We start from the raw sequence: 18512 nt of genomic DNA on the forward strand, positions 1-18512 counted from the left end.
ATCCCTACTCTCCTAAATTGTAAGCCCAAGATACTTGAATCTATTTAAAAAAAAATTGAGTTCTCTTAAATCTATATGATGTACTCTCCTGCCATTTTGTCCTTATCAGCGCGTATTTAGATGGAGTGTGAACTCAGGTGAACCCATGCTTCTCCCCCTCGACCATGTATACCATTATTACTATAGCTTTACAAAAACTTATGATATATGCGTGCATCAAATTTGTATACGAGCTCTTTCTTTGAAGTTTAGGAGTATCCTATGAGCATAAAATAGTTTGGGTCATCTTAGTAGAAACATTCATATGACGAATAGTTTCATTTTTACATAAGTTGAGTTGGATCGATCCTTATATGTGTGATGGTAGAGACAGTTAAGTTAAAAGGTATATACCACGCGAATCACGACAGCGAATGGAAAGAGAGAGAGCCAAAAGGCAAGGCTCCTGAAGAAATCTTTCAAGTTCCATGCGCTCCATCAATTTGCCTGATAGGAAGTTTTTAGATATCCCTACGAAGTTCACACCCACATCAACAGACCAAAGAGCAAACAATGAACTGAACAGAAGATCAGTAAGCAGTTGATAATGTTGTTGTCCAGTACATTTTCCATAGATTACACTTGTGCATGACTTTCAAGGTGTAAACAAGCAAAGAAACAAGGGCTGAATACCTAAAGAGTGCAAGTGATTAACACCACAACAGCCTCAAACTAGAAAATAGGGGAGAATCACAAGGAAACAAAAATCTAACACAAGCAACCTGTACAAAGGTATATTAGCAGTACTTTTATCTCTCATCAACCCCCAAAACCCCCCCAAGGAGCAAGCAAGTCAACCCTTCCATCCAGGATAACTCATATTGTTGTCAATATCACTGCTAAGAAAACCATTTTCAGCAAATTCTTGTACCATCTCAGGGGTAAGAATATCATCATCTGACACATGCATACTTGGGGGCAAATCTGGACCTTTTCGACTGAAACCACTGTTGCCAGCCGATGAAGAGGGTTCACAGTTGGATGCTGATTTGAAACTGTAACTTCGGGGTAAATCTGGAGTTTTTTTACTGAAACCACTGTTGCCAGCCAATGCAGAGGGTTCACAGTTGGATGCAGATTTAAAACTGTAGATTCTACCCGGTGTGGGTCCTAAACTGCTCCCCGGCCCATGTGAAGATGTTGCAGCAGCTATAGAACCATTGTTGCCAAATGCAAGCCCTTCCCTCGAAGCACTACCACTCTGTCCTGAAAGGCACTGCTGTTGAACTCCAGACCCATTGTTGCCAAATGCAAGCCCTTCCCTCGAAGCACTACCACCTCCACTCTGTCCAGAAAGGCACTGCTGTTGAACTCCAGACACACCGTTGTTGGTGTTCATATCCTGGAGGAGCTGCTGGATCATTTGCTGCTGCAGGGCCTGGCTTCCTTGCGAGGATTGAGATTGATTTTGCGAGAGCAAACCGCTACTCAGTAATTGCTGCTGTTGTTGCTGCAGATTGGTACTTGACAACCCACTGACAGGTAAGTTCTGCACTGTCCCTGGCAGCATACCATTGGGCCCTTGCAACAGTGAAGATTGAGAGTGGTTTGAATTATTGAAAGAAGAAGACGCATCTTGTTGGGTTGGATTTGTATTTGAATTCATTGAATTTTGCCGCATAAGCGAATTTTGGAAGTTTGACAGCGAAAGAGCAGCTTGTCCAGAGCCACTTAAAGCTCCCCGACCACCCATGTGCTGGTTATTGCTGATTTGGTTATTAAGCCCAGGGTGCAGTGCCATAAGCTTGTTCAACGCACTGCGATCGGTTGGCAGACCCTGAATATTACCCACCTGCTGCTCTGTTTCCTGGATATTTTGCATCTGAAATTTGGCTGTGTTATCATGTCGCGGGAAACTCTTTAAGCCCTCTGCAAAACAAGCAGAGCAGTAATCCTTTATTTAGAATTCAACATGCCAAAAACATGCTAAAAGTTAAACACTATCATGGTACAGATAATAATGGGGAAGGACGGATATTTTTAGTTTCATCTACAATCGAAATTATAAAAAGAAACAAATCTATTTACCAATGGAACCAGCTTTATGCTCACTGCAAAAATCCATCAAATCCTTCATGCTATTCACGACCTCAGCGATCTGAACATCATATGTCAAAGAATCAAGTACTAAAACATTAGAAAACCAGATAAGCGAAGACTTAACACTTAATTATACATGGACCGAGAAAAATTATAGTCCTCATGTTTTCTTCCCCAAAAAGTCTATCTTCCCATCCCATACTCATCCAAACATACCTGTAAGCATCTCACATATCTTTTGGAAAATCCCAAATCATTAAGTGACTGTAACTCCAAACTCTTGGCAAGTTGACGTCCAGTCGTGACGACCCTAACGCACAACATAAAAAATGTGACATGAGATTATAGTTCAAACCAATTGTCAGATATAAGAGACAATACATCTCCTGAAATTAACGAGAAGTTTATTCTCTCTGGTTAGAAATGTGTTTACCACTACGAACTCCTGGTATTACAAAAACAGACATAATGGAAGCTTGTAGTTCAAAAGAAGTCCTCATCAGGTGGTTCTCTATAACTTGAAAATCAAACAAACTCCTTTTTAGGGGCCTATCTTAGTTGTTAGGAGCAATAGAAAGTCATTACAAGCGTACACTGGAATGCATATACTAATATGGGTTCATCATTTAGGATGAGGTACATCTAAGTGAGACAGCCCAAAATACAGTAACAGACACCACTCACAGCAGAAATTGGAATCATATACACAAATTAGTAGACAGACAGGAACTAGATATCAAGCTAAAGCAAAAGGAGAAACAAAATGAATTACATACTGAGAAAGTGAAACAAAATCAGACAAGGAGCCTTTTTTGTGGGTGTGGGTGGGTGTTTGGGAGGAGGGGGGAAGGGATGGGTAGCTTTTCACTCACATGTTGCTGTTTGCTTGTAAATCCTCCTGAGAAACTCCATCAGGTCCAGTTTCTGTTAATGTACTTTGGCATTTCTGAGCAACCTGCAGCAATTGATTTACCTACAAAAAACAAAGTTATGAGAGCAAGTTCTAAACACTGAAATTGCTTTTCATTCGCTGTCAGCTGAGTCATAAAGACTAAGTTGAAAGGGATCATTGCGCATCTGGTGGATCGGGTCAATTAGAATCATCTCATTCTATTCCAAAGTGAAAATCTCCAGGACCTCCACAGCAAAGAGGGTTTTACTCAGGCTTGTCCCAGTCAAATCAAATCACCAGGATACAGAACAGTAGAACAGATTACACATATCCAATATATTAGTTGCATGATTCCATTCAAGAAACAATCGGAGGTGGCCATATAAACAAAATTTAGAAATCCTCTAAACATTGATTACTCCAAAAAGCCACAAAACCGCATACACATTCAACATGAGAAACAAACACCTGCACGTGGGATATACTGGACAAAGAAAAAAAAAGATATAGACCCTTGGCAATCTTAATGAGTGAACGTATTAAATGTTAAAAACCCTAAAATGCAACTTCATATTGAGGATGATCCAAAAAGTTCACTGAAAGAACCAAAAAAAAGCTTAGAAGAGCTAGAACCAGTGAAATTTAATTCAGTTCATTACCTGTGGTGCAACTAATCTCCTCGGAAGAAGCTCTTCATGACGCCGAGCACAAAATTCCCACGACAATATCTGAGGAAAAGCAGAAAAGCAAAGCTATAAATGAATTAAGTAAACTAGGCACTCATGGGTCACAGCTGGATTTTACAGTACCTTCAAATCAGAGGTAAAAATGATTCGGAGTCGACCTTCCCGAACCACACGAAGTTGTTCATATACACTTTCCTGAACTGCTTTTGCATATTCCAGCATCATTAACCCTGAGGGGAATCTGCATTCGCGCGGAAAATCCAAAAACAAGAGTTCATCGATGACACCACTGCTAAATTTGATTTCATTCAGCCTGGGAAGAACTTCGAAAGTTGCCTCTGTTAAAGACCACCAAAAAAGAAGCAAGTCAGATATCAGGTATTAATAACTATGCAATCATACCTCAAATCATGTTTTTTTTGGGAAAATTTTGGGATTTGAAATCATGATTCCAAATCGCAGTTGGAATCATCATTTGAAATCATGACTTCATATGCATGTCCAAACACAAGCTTGCCGCTCTTTTAAAGCTCTGCCACCTGTAGCTAAATAAACAATAACTATGTTGTTCTCACAATCTTTAAGAAGCTCATACTTCTAATTTCCAATAATGTTTACAGGCAGCAACCAAAGCAAAAAGAACAGATAGCATGAAAAAATCAATGTCTGCGGGGACTTTAAGCACCAAGCAACTAAAGCAATTGAAAAAAGCTGATAAAGAAAGATAACACTCCAGTAATGCAAGAAAAGGTAACTATAAACACAAATAACAGCTAAATGAAGAAGCGATGAAAAAATGCAATTAAGAGAAATATATCAAGTAAAAAACATGTCTTCTTTTTTTTTTCCAAAAATGAAGTAAGAAACCATGTCAATTAAGTTGCAGAATCAGATTTAGTCGCTGATTTCACCGTGTACTAATATCTAATTCTCTTCTCCTGATCAGTAACACAATTCCCCTGTAATGTTTCTATCAATTATAAATCAGTTTTCCATCTATGTTCATTGTTTAGTTCCTCCTCTTCACCGCATAGTCCCATGGTTGCCGAGTCAGATGCCTTAAGAGGCTTTACAATTATCGGTTTCCACATATTCTGACAACTAAAGGTACAAAGGAAGGATGAGAGACCAGCAATGCATATTCACAGGACAATTCCATGGGCCAAGGATCAATGTATTATATAAGATAAGAGTCGGCAAAGTCACTTTACCAATCTGCTTTTCAATTTTAGTGCTTTTGCTTTATTTCAAGACCTTTTCAATTTGAATAAAATAGTCACTGAGACCCACCTGTGACCTTTTATTTTATTTTTAAATGTATATAAGATATTACGTCTCGTATATTCGATATTTACAATTCTAAAGCAACACTTCAAGAGCACTATCCACCAACATTTCTAGCACTTATACTAATCCACCAAGACCATACTGTATAAATGAGCATCTTAAGATTTCAAATATAGGTTTACACCTTTCTTCCTTTTTTTTTCTTCTTTTTGGTGCTCAAGAGACATTGACACTAAAGTTCCAAGTTAGGAATTTATTGATATTCTAATTGGGACATGCACTGTTACATATTCTACTAGCAACATTCAGGTTTAGCAAGGGATATGCATTCTTTAATGCCACATTTACACAGTTCCATCTAATGCAGTTTCCAAGTGTCAATTCCTCCAAGAATTCTACCCTTCTTCTTCAAAGGGTAAAGTGAAGCTTTGTTTCATAACAGTTCCTTTTGATCCAAGAAATACCACATCAACTATCATTATGGCCCCCCACTGAGGTGAAACTAGACAATATAGAGTGTAATTATGTAGATAGAGTGTCTGATACAAATTGAAATTTAACTTCCATGCAGACCAAGTTATATTCACCAATCCTACCCCATACATCCTCCAGCCCTAAGGAAATGTTCTCAAGTTCAAAGTAAAGCAATTGTATTTCCTACATAAACAGTGATTTAACTCTTATGTCAAGAATGACTACTAGCTGATAGAACACAAGCAATAGAATTGATGGTATCTATAACATGACATAACCTAGTGATGTGTCAGCTTCAAATCATAGACTATTAATTGACAACTGTTTCCACTTACCAAATCCTCTGCCTGATTTTGAGCCACAAATATCACAATGCCATGCATCCTGGTGCCCCGAAAAAAAAAGGAAGAGTAAGAAAAATAATTAGAATATGTTGCTTATGGAATAAGTTTAAGGAAAAAATGAATTAAAGTAATGGAAAACCAGACATCATATTATATCAAGCAAGCAGGACAATATCACGAGAACAAAATCATCAACAGATATAAGTTATAACCCCAACCATATGATAATACATTACTCTCTCTCAACCAAGCATTCAGCATAGCACATAACGTTGAACAAAAAGAGCACAAACCAACAGCAGTGGTGATAGACCAATTTCTAACTTCTAGAAACGAAAAACTAAATCAAAGAAAATATCCATGATGGTAAACATTACCATAGTTGACTGTGGAAACACGCCAAGTGAATGATGCCCAACATTCTCGTATAATGACAAGCACCATCTCTTCTTTGCCCGTGGGGAATAATACTCAGAGACAAACTTTCTCCAGTAAGCAATGGAGTTATCCTAAAAGACATGATAAATCAAACAGAAATGAGATGCATGAACGTGTTCTGTATGGGTCTTCACAACGAGAAACAAAGTCACTCACAGAAGGTCGTTGCCGCTGATGATATAAGTATTGCATTAACCGTCTAGAACACAAGACACCATCAGAGGGACGCTTCATTCCTGATACAGGCTGCACACTTTGTTGTTGCATTTGTTGCCTTAGCTGCAGTTGCTGCTGTTGCTGCAGTAACTGCGCTCTCTGCAATGGTGGAAGATACTGCAACAACTGATGCTGCTGTTGCTGCTGTTGCCTCAGCCTCTGCTGCTGAACCAAGGCTTGTAACTGAGGACTGGGGTTCTGCATGTGCACAGGATCTTGTCTTTGCAACAACTGTTGCAGAACTTGCTGCTGCATAACATCATCTTGCTTGATGTCTAGCCGCGGTTTCTTTTGCATCTGTGACAAAGCAGCTGGATCCTGGATGAATGATCCTGGAACCCTAAGGCCTTGACCGCTACCCAGCTGAACCTGCCCAACTCGAGATGTTGGCAAAGAGGTGGCACTAGAAGTTCCGTGACGCTGCTGATTATGTTGAGGTTGTTGAGAGTTGGGATCTTGGTTAGAGCTTTGCTGAGCCACTGAGGATCCATCCATGACTGATGAACCAGACACACTTATGTTATTAGAAGAAAATGACAATGGTGATGCAGGCAGCCGCATGTAGGACTCCGTATTAATGCTGGCACTTCTCTGAAGATTGGGACCCCCTGAAAGTCCTGAATTGGCATCCGTAACCAATGAACTTGCCCCAACACTAGGACCTGAGCTTGCTACACTATTCAAAACTGTATTACTGACATCCCCAGAAAGAGGACCCAAGCTTGACCGTGCATTTCCAGGTAGTGAATTTGATGAATTCCCAAAAGATGAAGTCAAGTGAGAATTTCCCGCAACTTGAGACTGCCCATCTCCTTGGAAAAAGATACCAGAACTTGAAGAAGAATGTGCCATCCCTCCAGCCACACGAGAAGGCGCCATTGGAGGCACAATCCCCTGGTGGCTGGAATCCAAGTACCTCTCCAGTGCTTAGCCCTTATGTTATTTCAGGCTCTAGAGTGCAGAACTAAATTTAAGCCTTTGTATATAACCTTCAAAATTTCATCAAGCAATCTGGAAACATCAAATCATCTGATTTTATTACTATCCTTGCCAACCAAATGAAGCACGAGATCTTTTTGTCCTGTGTAGTGACAAAATTTACATACATATCATTTTTTTAGAAAAAAGTAACAACAATAATACCTATGAAGAACCCAATTTGACATACCAAGCATTGAATAAAAGTAAAAACTTCCTATCCTAGCAGCTACCAGGGGCAGATTAAGGGGTCCGGAGGGTTTCACCCAAACCCCCTTTGCAAAAAATTACATTGTATATATAAAAGTAATTTTTTACTTTTTTTGGGTATATATATATATATATATGTATAGATTTTGAATCCCTGAACACAAGACAAGAGGTAGGCTAATTGGTTTAGAGGGTTCAAAATTTACCTTGAGATTCCAAGTTCAAAACTTGAAATGGTACTACATTTTAATTTTTGGACCTCCCAAGTGAAAATCCTAGAGCCACTACAAAGACCATGTATCAACCAGGTGAAGAACACGACATAAAAAGTGTTTAAGTGCATGTATAAGAGAGCCAATATCGAAACCCTACATCGTCATTGTAGTCATACAGACAAAAAAGGAAGAAAAATCCATCAAAACCCTAATCTTACAAACAACTAAAAATAAATAGGAAAAAATCAGATTCTTTTTTTTTCCTGGCTTAAACACAGATACTCTTTAATTAGAAACTCCAGTGGAAAATGTGAAATCAAACAAACACTCAAAATCAAACATTTTTAGCATCCACCCAACCCCCAAAATTTGGTACAACAGTAAAAATTATTCGCATCTTGTACAAATTCAACACAAGAAACATCGCTATAACATTAATTCATCTTCTGATTAGCAGCATCAGCTTCACCCCACTGGAAATTAACATCATAAGATAAAGCAACACAACAAACAACACATAATTTCTCATTCTGCAGCTCATCAAAATCATGCTAATAACAATTACAACCAACATAAAAAATAAAAATAAAAGTTTAAAGCAACATAAATTAAAATGAAAAAAGAGAAGAAACAAAAAAAAACTAGAGTGTAAGGGAAGAGCTACGAACCTTGAAAGAGCAAAAACCAGAGAGAGAAAAGAGAGAGCGATAGATTTTAGGGACTAATTAATCGGAAAAAACTTCGATGACGAATTTTATACCTAGCGGGAATTGTCCAGGTAAATGACCGGCTTGACCAGTACTTAACCCTACAAAACCGGTTGTAGCCGGTTGATAATGGACACGTTGCAATTGTAATAAGATCACGTAGGCGGTGCTTTGATCGTACGGTGGGTGATACGAGACCGTAGGGTTGATTAGACGCGTGGCGTCATTTTGTTGGTTGATCTTATAACGGAGGATTTAACAATGTAGGTCTCGTTTAAGGCAGTGATTCTCTACAGTCATGCCAGCTAAAGGTGGAACCATCCCCACCGTTTGATCGTAATATTTTTGATGATTCTTAGAAATATTAAAATTTGGTACATGTATATAGAAATTTCCTTATATAGTTAATTGTTTTAAGAAATAAAATTATTATTTTTACATTTTTTTCTGTCAATTTTGATGGGAAATAAAATTCTATGAAGGTTTAAATTAGAAGTGCATATATATAATGTTTATACATTTTTTTAAAGAAATGTATAAAAATAGCGACCTGATCATCTTAAACTAATCTTTACACAAAATGAGATTATTCATTGTTACACTTTGTGCACCTTTTAGGTTTAAAATTATTGTATCATTAAATTTAAAACGATCCAAGATCTATACCAGTTTTGCTATTTATAAGTAAAGTTTGTTATTCGTGTAACACATGCTGCATAACATGCATACTTTTTTAAGGTTTAGGAGTCTTTATTTTTATTGTAGAACGATAGTAAGATAATTTTTATAATTTTACTATTTCAGATTTTATTTTAATTTTAGAAAAAAAATGAAGGAGGATAATAACTTGCCTAGTTAAGTTTTGAGGAGGCCAACTTAAATTTTTGATCAATCATCGATGGATGGATATATGTATGTTGATATTTAAATAAATTATACATATCATTCTGGTAAGACCTAGAGGAAGAAGTTGTGGTTTAATAATCAATATCAAACATTTATGATGTTTGGTTTTATGTTATTTTGGAAGTGTAGGTTTGTTGCATGCGATTTTCAAGCGAGCTCAATCTCAAATCGTACACAAATAATTTTAATTATAATTTAGAGTGAATTTTATCTTTTTGAAGACTAGAAAGTGCTTCAATAATTTACTTTGGATTTTCATCTCATCCGTATTAGCATTATGTGTTTCAGGAGTTTTGTATGACATAAATTTTTTTATTGATCCAGATATATATAATCACAATTTTATTTTTAGTTTTTATTTTATAATTAAAACACATTATTAGTTACTTTAAAAGCATGAAGGTCCTTAGAGATGTTGATTAGAGTTTTTACCTTTTATTAAAAACTTCATAATAGACAAAATTGTCATTTACTATACTTCTTAAATTATTATTTAATTATCTTAATAATATTTAAAATTAATTAAGGAGTTAATATATGGTACATATTCGAATGGAGACATATTGGTCTGAGGTTATTTTGCTACCAAAGAAAATCACTAAATTATTTACTAATATTTATTGCACGTTCTTTGAATTGGAAGTTGTAAAACCTCTAAGAAAGTCGTTATTGTCTGGGAGAAGTTGTGTATACTAAAAACAGCATAAGGGTTAAACCTAATCGACTATCAACTATGAAATTAGGGGTATACAAAACCGAATCGAAAATCGAACCAAACCGCAAATTAAGTCAAACCGAAAAAAAAACTCGACTAGTTGTTTGATTTGACTTGGTTTGGTATTGGGAAAAAAAACCTGACTATATTTGGGTTGGTTTGGTTTTAACTAAAAAAAACCAACCCGAGACCAAACCAATCCGACATTATATATGTAATTTTAAAATTTTATTTTATACATAAAAATATTTACTTTGATATAATTTTAAAATATTTCTTATACAATTTCATAGATTTTATATTTTAATATATTATTTCAAGTTTAAAACTTAGAATTCGGAATGGTCCAATAAGGATTATAGTTCATAGATGTTGATAATTATAATAAAACTTAAATCAAAATCAAATTAATACTAATGCAAAAAGAAAATCAATTCAACACTAAGAATGACAATAATATTGAATATTTGTTCTTTAGTTTTACATTGGTTTAGACAATTAAAATACATAATCTAATTTTAATTTTCCTTAAATATTTAGTGATGTAACTAATACTTATTAAATTTATAATTTTAGCATGATTTAGTACTTTTAAATTATGATCATTTTCATTATGACTTTGCAATATTTATTTTATATAATGATTTCATTATTATTTTTTATTGAATATTTTTGTGTCATCAATACTCATCTCATATTTTGTGTTATTTTTTAAGAAACATCTTAGATAATTGTATTTTGGTTGGACGAAAGAAATATTTTGGAGCACAAGTTAATTATATGTTTGTATGCAAACTTTACCGAAAAAATCCAAAAATCTGGAAAAAAAATCCGAGGTTTATTATTTTGGTTTGATTTATAAATTTAAAAATTCGACACAATGATTTGGTTTGGTATTTGAAAAACCCGAACCAACCCGAGGTTGAAAAACTCGAAAAAAATCTGAATTTTATTAGTTTGATTTGGTTTATAAATTTAAAATTTTTACACAAATAGTTTGATTTGATATTTGAAAAATACGAACCAATCCGGTCATGTACACCCCTATATGAAACAAACTAACTGCCTTATTTTATAAAAATGATATAAGCTAAATATCACTCTATCACATGAAAAGAGTTAAGCATAAATATTACTCCATCACATAAAACGAGTTAAGCATGAGTGTAAATGATTAAATTAATAAATGAATTAAATTACCAGAAATTTAATTTACTAATTGATATCAATAAATTTAACACGAGAAGATAATTGAGGAGTGGAATTATATTCTTTTCCAGGTAAATATTTTATAATTTTCTTTGGAGGGTTAATTTATTCATATTACGAATTAATGCAATTGATAACCTCGATAATTAAATATATAGCCTATGATATGCCTAATTAATTTATGAACTTGGAATAAATAAATAATTAATTTTCTAGAAGGCAAAATTGTATACGCTTTGGATTGAGTTTATCTACACACACAAAAATGTGTGTTGTCTTTAAGAAAAAAAAACCCTACATATTTTGGACTATGATTTTATATCCTAAAATATGGTTCTCTGATCTGATGTTAATTAGAATACATAGCAAAGGATCACAAATTAGATGATTACGGCATTGACGAATTGTGCAAAAGTGTAACAATCCTTTCTGATAGTTATGGGTAGATTATTGGTGAAAGATTTGGGTAAAAAAAAATTAGATAGTGGCTTGAAAAATCTTAGGCTAAGTAAGTTTCAAATGAAATTTGAGTCACCTGAGGTCTAGGATAATTCGGGAAAAGGTTGGGTGATATGTCTAAGTTTGGGTCACGTTTTCTAGTACTAAGACATTACAGAATTCATAGGGCCATTCAGAATCGAATTCGGATTAGTAAAACTCTCGATATCGAATTGGCGTAAAGATGTTGGTTTAAAATATCAGGGTTCGAAGGTGTGTTTTAAATGGGATACTTTTGAAGAGAATTCCGAGTTTCTATTCAGTGCAAGTTGCTATAGCAGGTGTCACATCGCTATAGCGGGGGTCCGCGGCTATTGCGGGATGAATAAATTCCCGCTATAGTTGATTGGGCCGCTATAGCGAGTAGGGCCACTCTAGCAGGGTCAGTCGGGATTTTGTGCAGAAAAGTTCCCAAAACCTCTTATTTTCTGCAACTTTGTTCTTGAAATTGGAAAGGACAATTTTTCAATTTTCCCACAGTCTCTTCCATAAAGGTAAGTTAATTACTTCCCCAACTTGTATTTTGATTCTCGAGCCTTAGAATTGAGGTTGATAATCTTGAGGAAGAGTTTTAATTTGCATTAATGGTGGAAAGAACCCTTAGCTTGTTAGATAGAATGATCATGAGCATGACATGGGGTTTAGAATTTGATCATAATCCGGGTATCCTTAGGTTATTATTGATTGATTATTGTTTGATTTATAGTTGTTTTGACAAAAAAACGTGGAGGCATTACAAAAATGGAAAGTTCAGGCTCTTAGAGTTTCCAACGCTTGATTCGAGGTAGACGAGGGTTTGTTTGTTTTTCAAAATATGTAATATGTGCATGTAAACTGTGTTGTAGTATTATTTGTTCAATGCATGTGGAGGAAACAAGAAAGTTAATGTGGAGTGACTTCATGTGATAATCTCATGGAATGAACCTGATTATTTACTTGTGATTTCAAGTTGGTTGTTCATTGTGATTGTGATTGCGCATGATGTTTGTGATTTGATTGATGATTGGCTCGAGTACCGCGTCGATATAGGATACTAATGTTTGGCTCCAATACCACGCCTAATATGAAATATTAACACTGATTGGCTCGGTACTGCACCAGTATACTAACAGTTTGTGTGTGAGTTCTATGACAACACTGAATATGTGCATTTTGTGATCATATGGGATATGTTTCATGTAGGGGTGTAAAAAATGTGCTCAACCATAGATAACCTGCCCAGAATTTTAAGGGTTAGACTCAAGATAATTTGAATTGGGCTCAATCTCAACTTATTCAAGCCTTAACCCATTTTAAGAGAATCATTAATTGAGCCCAATTTAACCTTCAATTTCAAACCGTTTTAAGACTCTTTATTTGCATTTGATGTAATGTATGTTCCTATATTGAAGGTATGATTTACTATCAATTTTATATCTTTTAGGATTTATCTATCCATTTGTAACTTCTTTTTAAAAAAATTCTTGAGTTGAAACTCAAATTGTGGTTATAAAACATAAATAAAAATATATATAAAATTATTGAGATTAAGGGTTAAATTGGGTTGGTCAAGACCCAACCCGTTTTAAGCCCATTTGAGCCCAAAGTAAACTTGGGCAGGTCAGAACTCAACTCAATTTCTATTTCAACCTACTTTAATATCTCCAGTTTCAACACAGTCCGCTCATTTCTAATTTCATGCATTGGTTAAGTTAAGGTGGTGATTGGGAATCTGCATTATGTTGTGACTGTTGACCTATATTACTGCTATGTAGTTATTTGTTTACATACATGTTTTGGAACTTGGCTTATGATCCTACCGGTACATGATATTTGTGTATTAATATTGTACTTGCTCTTTCTTTGTGGAGTACATGGCATATTCAGGCGGTTGCTTTGAGACCTCAATTGTGAAAAACAAGACATCTAAACTCAAGGGTAAGCTACTTCTTTCGGGCTGCCATGGATTCTTCTTTATCTCGTTATCCATCTTTTTCAGATATAGACATTTTAGATTTTAGACTTAATGTTTTTTTTGTGTTGGGTTTGCATCTTCTTATTCTAGATATTTTGAAGTTTTTCTACTATGACTTTCAGGTTTTATGGAGTTATTTTCCGCAATGATTTTTGATACTAGGTTGAGTTTATGGAAACCTGCTTCATTATTGTTTTAAAACTGCGTTTATCATTCTATATTATGATTTTGATTCTTTTAAATGGCTGAGAGGTTAGTAAATGGTTCTCTCCCACTGGAGAGTTAATGTTGGTGTCTCTCATGACGATCTAAATCGTGACAAAAGGCTTAAACAATAGTGTTTAGGTAAATCTTATTTTGTAACTATTGTCTATTTTATATGTAATTATTTGATTTTTTATATATATATATGTTTATGGTCATGCGCATGTTCCATCAGATAGATGACTGTGTCTTACTAATTATATTACTCCAACGTGTTTATTCTTCTAGTTCCTATCATTTATTAAAATGTTGTACTCTTTCAAAAAAATATGTCTATACGTTACACTACAAAATGTTAAAATTTCATTGGTGTATATACATTTTCATTTTTTTAAAAAACATAGTGGTTAATAACAAAGCACCAAAACAAAATCAATTAATTATAATTTTTATAGAATTCGTAAAAACAATGGTAATCACTAATTAAACTAGAAAATCAAGTCTTTTTTTTTTTTTTACTAGAAAATCAAGTCTATTGATCATTGTATTGCTTAATATTCAGTTCATTTCTATAAAGTGTTTTAAAAATTGTTTGTTCTATTTATCAGGCTTTTAATTAGTACCTAATCAATCGAGCCCAAATGAATAGGTATTTTTAATATACAAACACAACTCAAATCATATTTTGTTTAAAAGTTGATTGTATTTTAAGTCTGCTTGTAGATTTGTTGTTTTTTTCTGAAATTGTATTTAAGAAGGCATGTTGCTTATTTATTTAGTGACTTGCAAGCTTAAATATATTGACTAGTTTGATTTGCTTGCCAACAACGTTACTATCAATTTAAATGGATGATGTGACAGTAAAATCTAAACTAACTGAAAATATTCTAAAATATTCTTATGATTTTTCCATGTGAAAATTACAAAAGTATACTATTTAAGACTTTAATTAACAATATATACACATACTTATATTTAATTACAAATGAAGTTTCTAAATTACAGACATAGCATATTTAATTAATTTTCGTTTTTAATTATTATTTATTTTTTATTTTAGTATATAATGATTATTATGTATTAAATTTATCTCACCAATTAATGGTTATTACTAAGTTTTTAAAATATTTTTTTTATCTTTCCACCTCTTCAGTTTTCCAAGAAATTATTACTTCCTACGCTGTTCCTATGCTGTTTTATTTTTTTGAAAAATTAAAAACTTCTCTCTTCCTTTTCTTCTTCATTCTTCTTTGTTCTTAATCTCTCTCTCAATTATGTTCATTTGGATTTCACAATTGTTATCTTTTACTTTTAAAATTTTCAAACGTGAAAGCTGCTCAATAGATGTTGGAACAGTGCTAGAGATCACATAGACTAAGAATCAAAAGGTTTACGTAAGAAAGATTAAGATACTTCAAAGAATACAAATCGTAAACCAATTAAAATCTTTGATCCAATTTCTTTCAACAGTATCGTACTCTAAATCCAACCCACCTTTGGGCAGCTGATTGTTCCTTCCTTTTCTATTAGAGAGCAGTTCCTATCGCATAGAACCTTCTAAATGTATTTTGACCTGTAAAAGATGATACAATCGACTTCCATCTCTCAAAAAGGACTCAACAAGCAAATGACACAAAGCAAGTTAACAATATTGTATTGACCAAATAATGATTTGTACTAACATCCATATGGAAGGTAGCAAGGGTAATTCAGTATGCATTAGATTCCGCAATTTTGATAGTATATAACGTAAGGATAGGATTACGTACACACCAACCTTACAACGATAATTACATCAATATCATATTATAGATAATAACTCTTGAATACTACACCAATATTATAGAAATTAAATCATAATTTTCTATTATTAAAATTTACAATTATTTCATAACCATTTATGTAAATAGATTTGTGCATAAAAAGATAAGTTAATATCAAAAACTCGCAAACATGAATGTTTATATCATTCCATACACCAATAATACGATTCATCCTACCAACATAAAACTAAAAGTTTCAACTACATAATGTTTCAAGTAAAAATAAAATAAAAACAACACACTATTGTTAAGCTTGATCTGTAAATTTGAGGCAAGTCTTCTTGTTATGCTTGGGTGTACCACATTTACTACAAGTGACTTTACTTCTCTTTGCATCTTCCTTGTTTGAATCCCTTCTTACGATCATTATTTGGTGCTCTGCCTGGTTGCTTTCTTGCAATTGGTGGTTACATTACCGCTTCCAAAACATGCGATGGAATATCCCAGTTTGGTACTCAATGGCTTTCATAGCGCTATCCACACATGTTACACATAAGAGATACTTTGAAAAGAAATCAAAATTTCATCTCTTTTGATCTAAATAAACTTGGACACCCATATCTTTATGAATCTTCATTGGTGGGAAAAAAAATATTGCTATATAGGAGTAATTAAGGTACTTAAATTGTATACTCAAGTTTTTTATCCCATCAATGTGATAAACATAAGGTGTCCGTATATTTTATCATTTTCATACTTTATCTATAGAATTTTACTATTATAATAATATTATAATTTTATTCATTATTAGATGAATTACAATAAATAATTAATTAATTGAGCTATAGAGATTATTATTTTTAATTAGGTAGGTGTAATGGGGCTGGGGTATTTTTTTAAAAAAATATACGAGGAAGAAGAAGGAGAAATATAAAGTGAAAAAATAAGGAGGACAGTGAGTGGAGAATCTTTGACCAGTTTGCATTCTAAAGTTAAATAAATTAAAGCAAAGACTATATTTTATGCTTTGATTTTCTGTTGGAACTCATTGATAGAATTGAATATATATAAATATTGTAATAATAACATGTTTAATGTGCATCGCCGGTGGAATTCGTTGTTGTTATTATTTCTTTTCTCCCTTTTTCCCTTCTCATTATCATTAGTATATTCACGGGATGCAAAGATGAGGCCAGCATATAAATTGTTTACAAATAAAATAATTGTACGTAACAATAAACACTTTTCATTTTGTTTTCTGATGTTATCCAAACTCTAGTACGACAAAAACTTACATATTGGGTGCGTACATCAAAATCATATACTATATGTTAGGTATGAGTTTGGAATCTAAATGATGGATGAGTGAAAAATAAAAAGTGATCAAATTAATGTGATTAAATAATATTGATGAAATTTACTTATATCATATTTATTTAATGTGCTACATAAATTTCAGATCCGGCTCCCCTCCATTACCATTTTCCTCCATTTCGTCAAGTGCACGTCTAGATGTGAGACATGTGTCTTAGTTAAAGTTTAAAGGTCAAGATTTTATTATATTAACAAATGTCACAACCATAGTTAAGTCAACTAATTTTAGAAAACTATTTTTCAAATATGATAAGAATTACAATATATTCCATACAAAATTTGATATTTATTAATACCATTAGTTTCATCTTATATTTTTATATTTAAATGTAAAAATATAAAAATCTTCTAATCATATTAATTAATAGCTTTTGAAAATCAGTTTTTGCTATTTCCGTATTTATTTTCCTCTCAGGATATAAATTACAAAGAAGAATTTTAATTACTCGGACACATTTGTAGTTTTTCTTTACCTTCTCTTTTCTATTTTTTTTCTTTTAATTTGTTGGGCAGATTCTAGTAAGAATTGGATTTTACCTATGGGTGGGAAATGGTATGACCAACGTTACCATGCTTTATCAAATATTCCATACAAAATTTGATATTTATTAATATCATTAATTTCGTCTTATATTTTTATATTCAAATGTAAAAATATAAGATGAAATTAATGATATTAATAAATATCAAATTTTGTTTGGAATATATTATAATTCGTACTAAATTTAGAGAGTTCTTTTCTAAAATTAGTTGATTTAACCATTGTTATGATATTTAATTTGTTAATATATTATAATCTTGATCTTTAAATTTTAACTAAGACACATGTCTCTCATCTAGACGTGCACTTGACGAAATAGAGGGAACGAATAATGGAGGGGAGCCGGATCCACAAATTTCATCATATCAAATTTAGCGAATGTTATGATTAATAGAACGTACCTTTTAATACACTTTTTTTTGTTGGTAGTTTGAACTTTGAATTTATATCTATCTTGTTTTCTTAAATATTAATTATTTATTGTCTGTTAATTGTATTATTTATATTTTTGTTTAATTATTATTTTCAAAACATGCATCATGCATGCTAGTTAAGCTAATTTCTTTGTTAATGTGGTAATTAGTTAGTTGGTTTAATTATCGATGTGTTATTTAGCTATTTAATATTTATATTACTTTGTTAGGTTAGTTATTATCAATATAGTTAAGAATTTAATTAGTTTTAAAAAACTATTAATTAGTTAATTAAATTTAGGGTGGAAATTATTATTTAATTGTTTTGCATATGATACGTATACTTGTGATTTAAAAAAAAATATTAATTAGTTAATCGTTAACTAGTTTAATTGAAATTGGCAATTAA

At 33.0% G+C, this 18512-nt stretch overlaps 1 protein-coding gene across 3 annotated transcripts; it reads right to left on the bottom strand.

The window, feature by feature from the left end:
• Window positions 1–558: 558 nt before the first annotated feature.
• On the bottom strand, window positions 559–8573 carry LOC125857858 (probable transcriptional regulator SLK2). 3 transcript variants are annotated; one of them, XM_049537510.1, is made up of 11 exons: window positions 8488–8567; window positions 6357–7497; window positions 6140–6271; window positions 5754–5802; window positions 3781–3995; window positions 3631–3699; window positions 2952–3052; window positions 2296–2389; window positions 2068–2137; window positions 1324–1908; window positions 559–1245 (listed from the first exon to the last, which is right to left on the bottom strand). In XM_049537510.1, exons 2-11 carry the CDS (start codon window positions 7293–7295, stop codon window positions 833–835), a joined length of 2667 nt encoding a protein of 888 aa, XP_049393467.1. In that variant the 5' UTR covers window positions 7296–7497; window positions 8488–8567; the 3' UTR covers window positions 559–832. The 3 variants fall into 3 exon arrangements, with proteins under 3 accessions (XP_049393467.1, XP_049393466.1, XP_049393465.1); XM_049537509.1 differs by having other exon boundaries at window positions 559–1908; window positions 6357–7427; window positions 8488–8573; XM_049537508.1 differs by having other exon boundaries at window positions 559–1908; window positions 8488–8566.
• Between the last annotated feature and the right edge of the window lie 9939 nt (window positions 8574–18512).

The sequence above is a fragment of the Solanum stenotomum genome, chromosome 3, assembly GCF_019186545.1.
Source record: "Solanum stenotomum isolate F172 chromosome 3, ASM1918654v1, whole genome shotgun sequence".
Lineage (NCBI taxonomy): Eukaryota > Viridiplantae > Streptophyta > Magnoliopsida > Solanales > Solanaceae > Solanum > Solanum stenotomum.

Coding starts and splice junctions, on each gene's coding strand:
- LOC125857858 (XM_049537509.1), bottom strand. CDS start 7,295: ATGGCGCCTTCTCGTGTGGCTGGAGGGATGGCACATTCTTCTTCAAGT. Junction 2,138..2,295: donor GATATGTGAGATGCTTACAG/GTATGTTTGGAT, acceptor TATGATGTTCAG/ATCGCTGAGGTCGTGAATAG. Junction 1,909..2,067: donor GCATAAAGCTGGTTCCATTG/GTAAATAGATTT, acceptor CTTGTTTTGCAG/AGGGCTTAAAGAGTTTCCCG.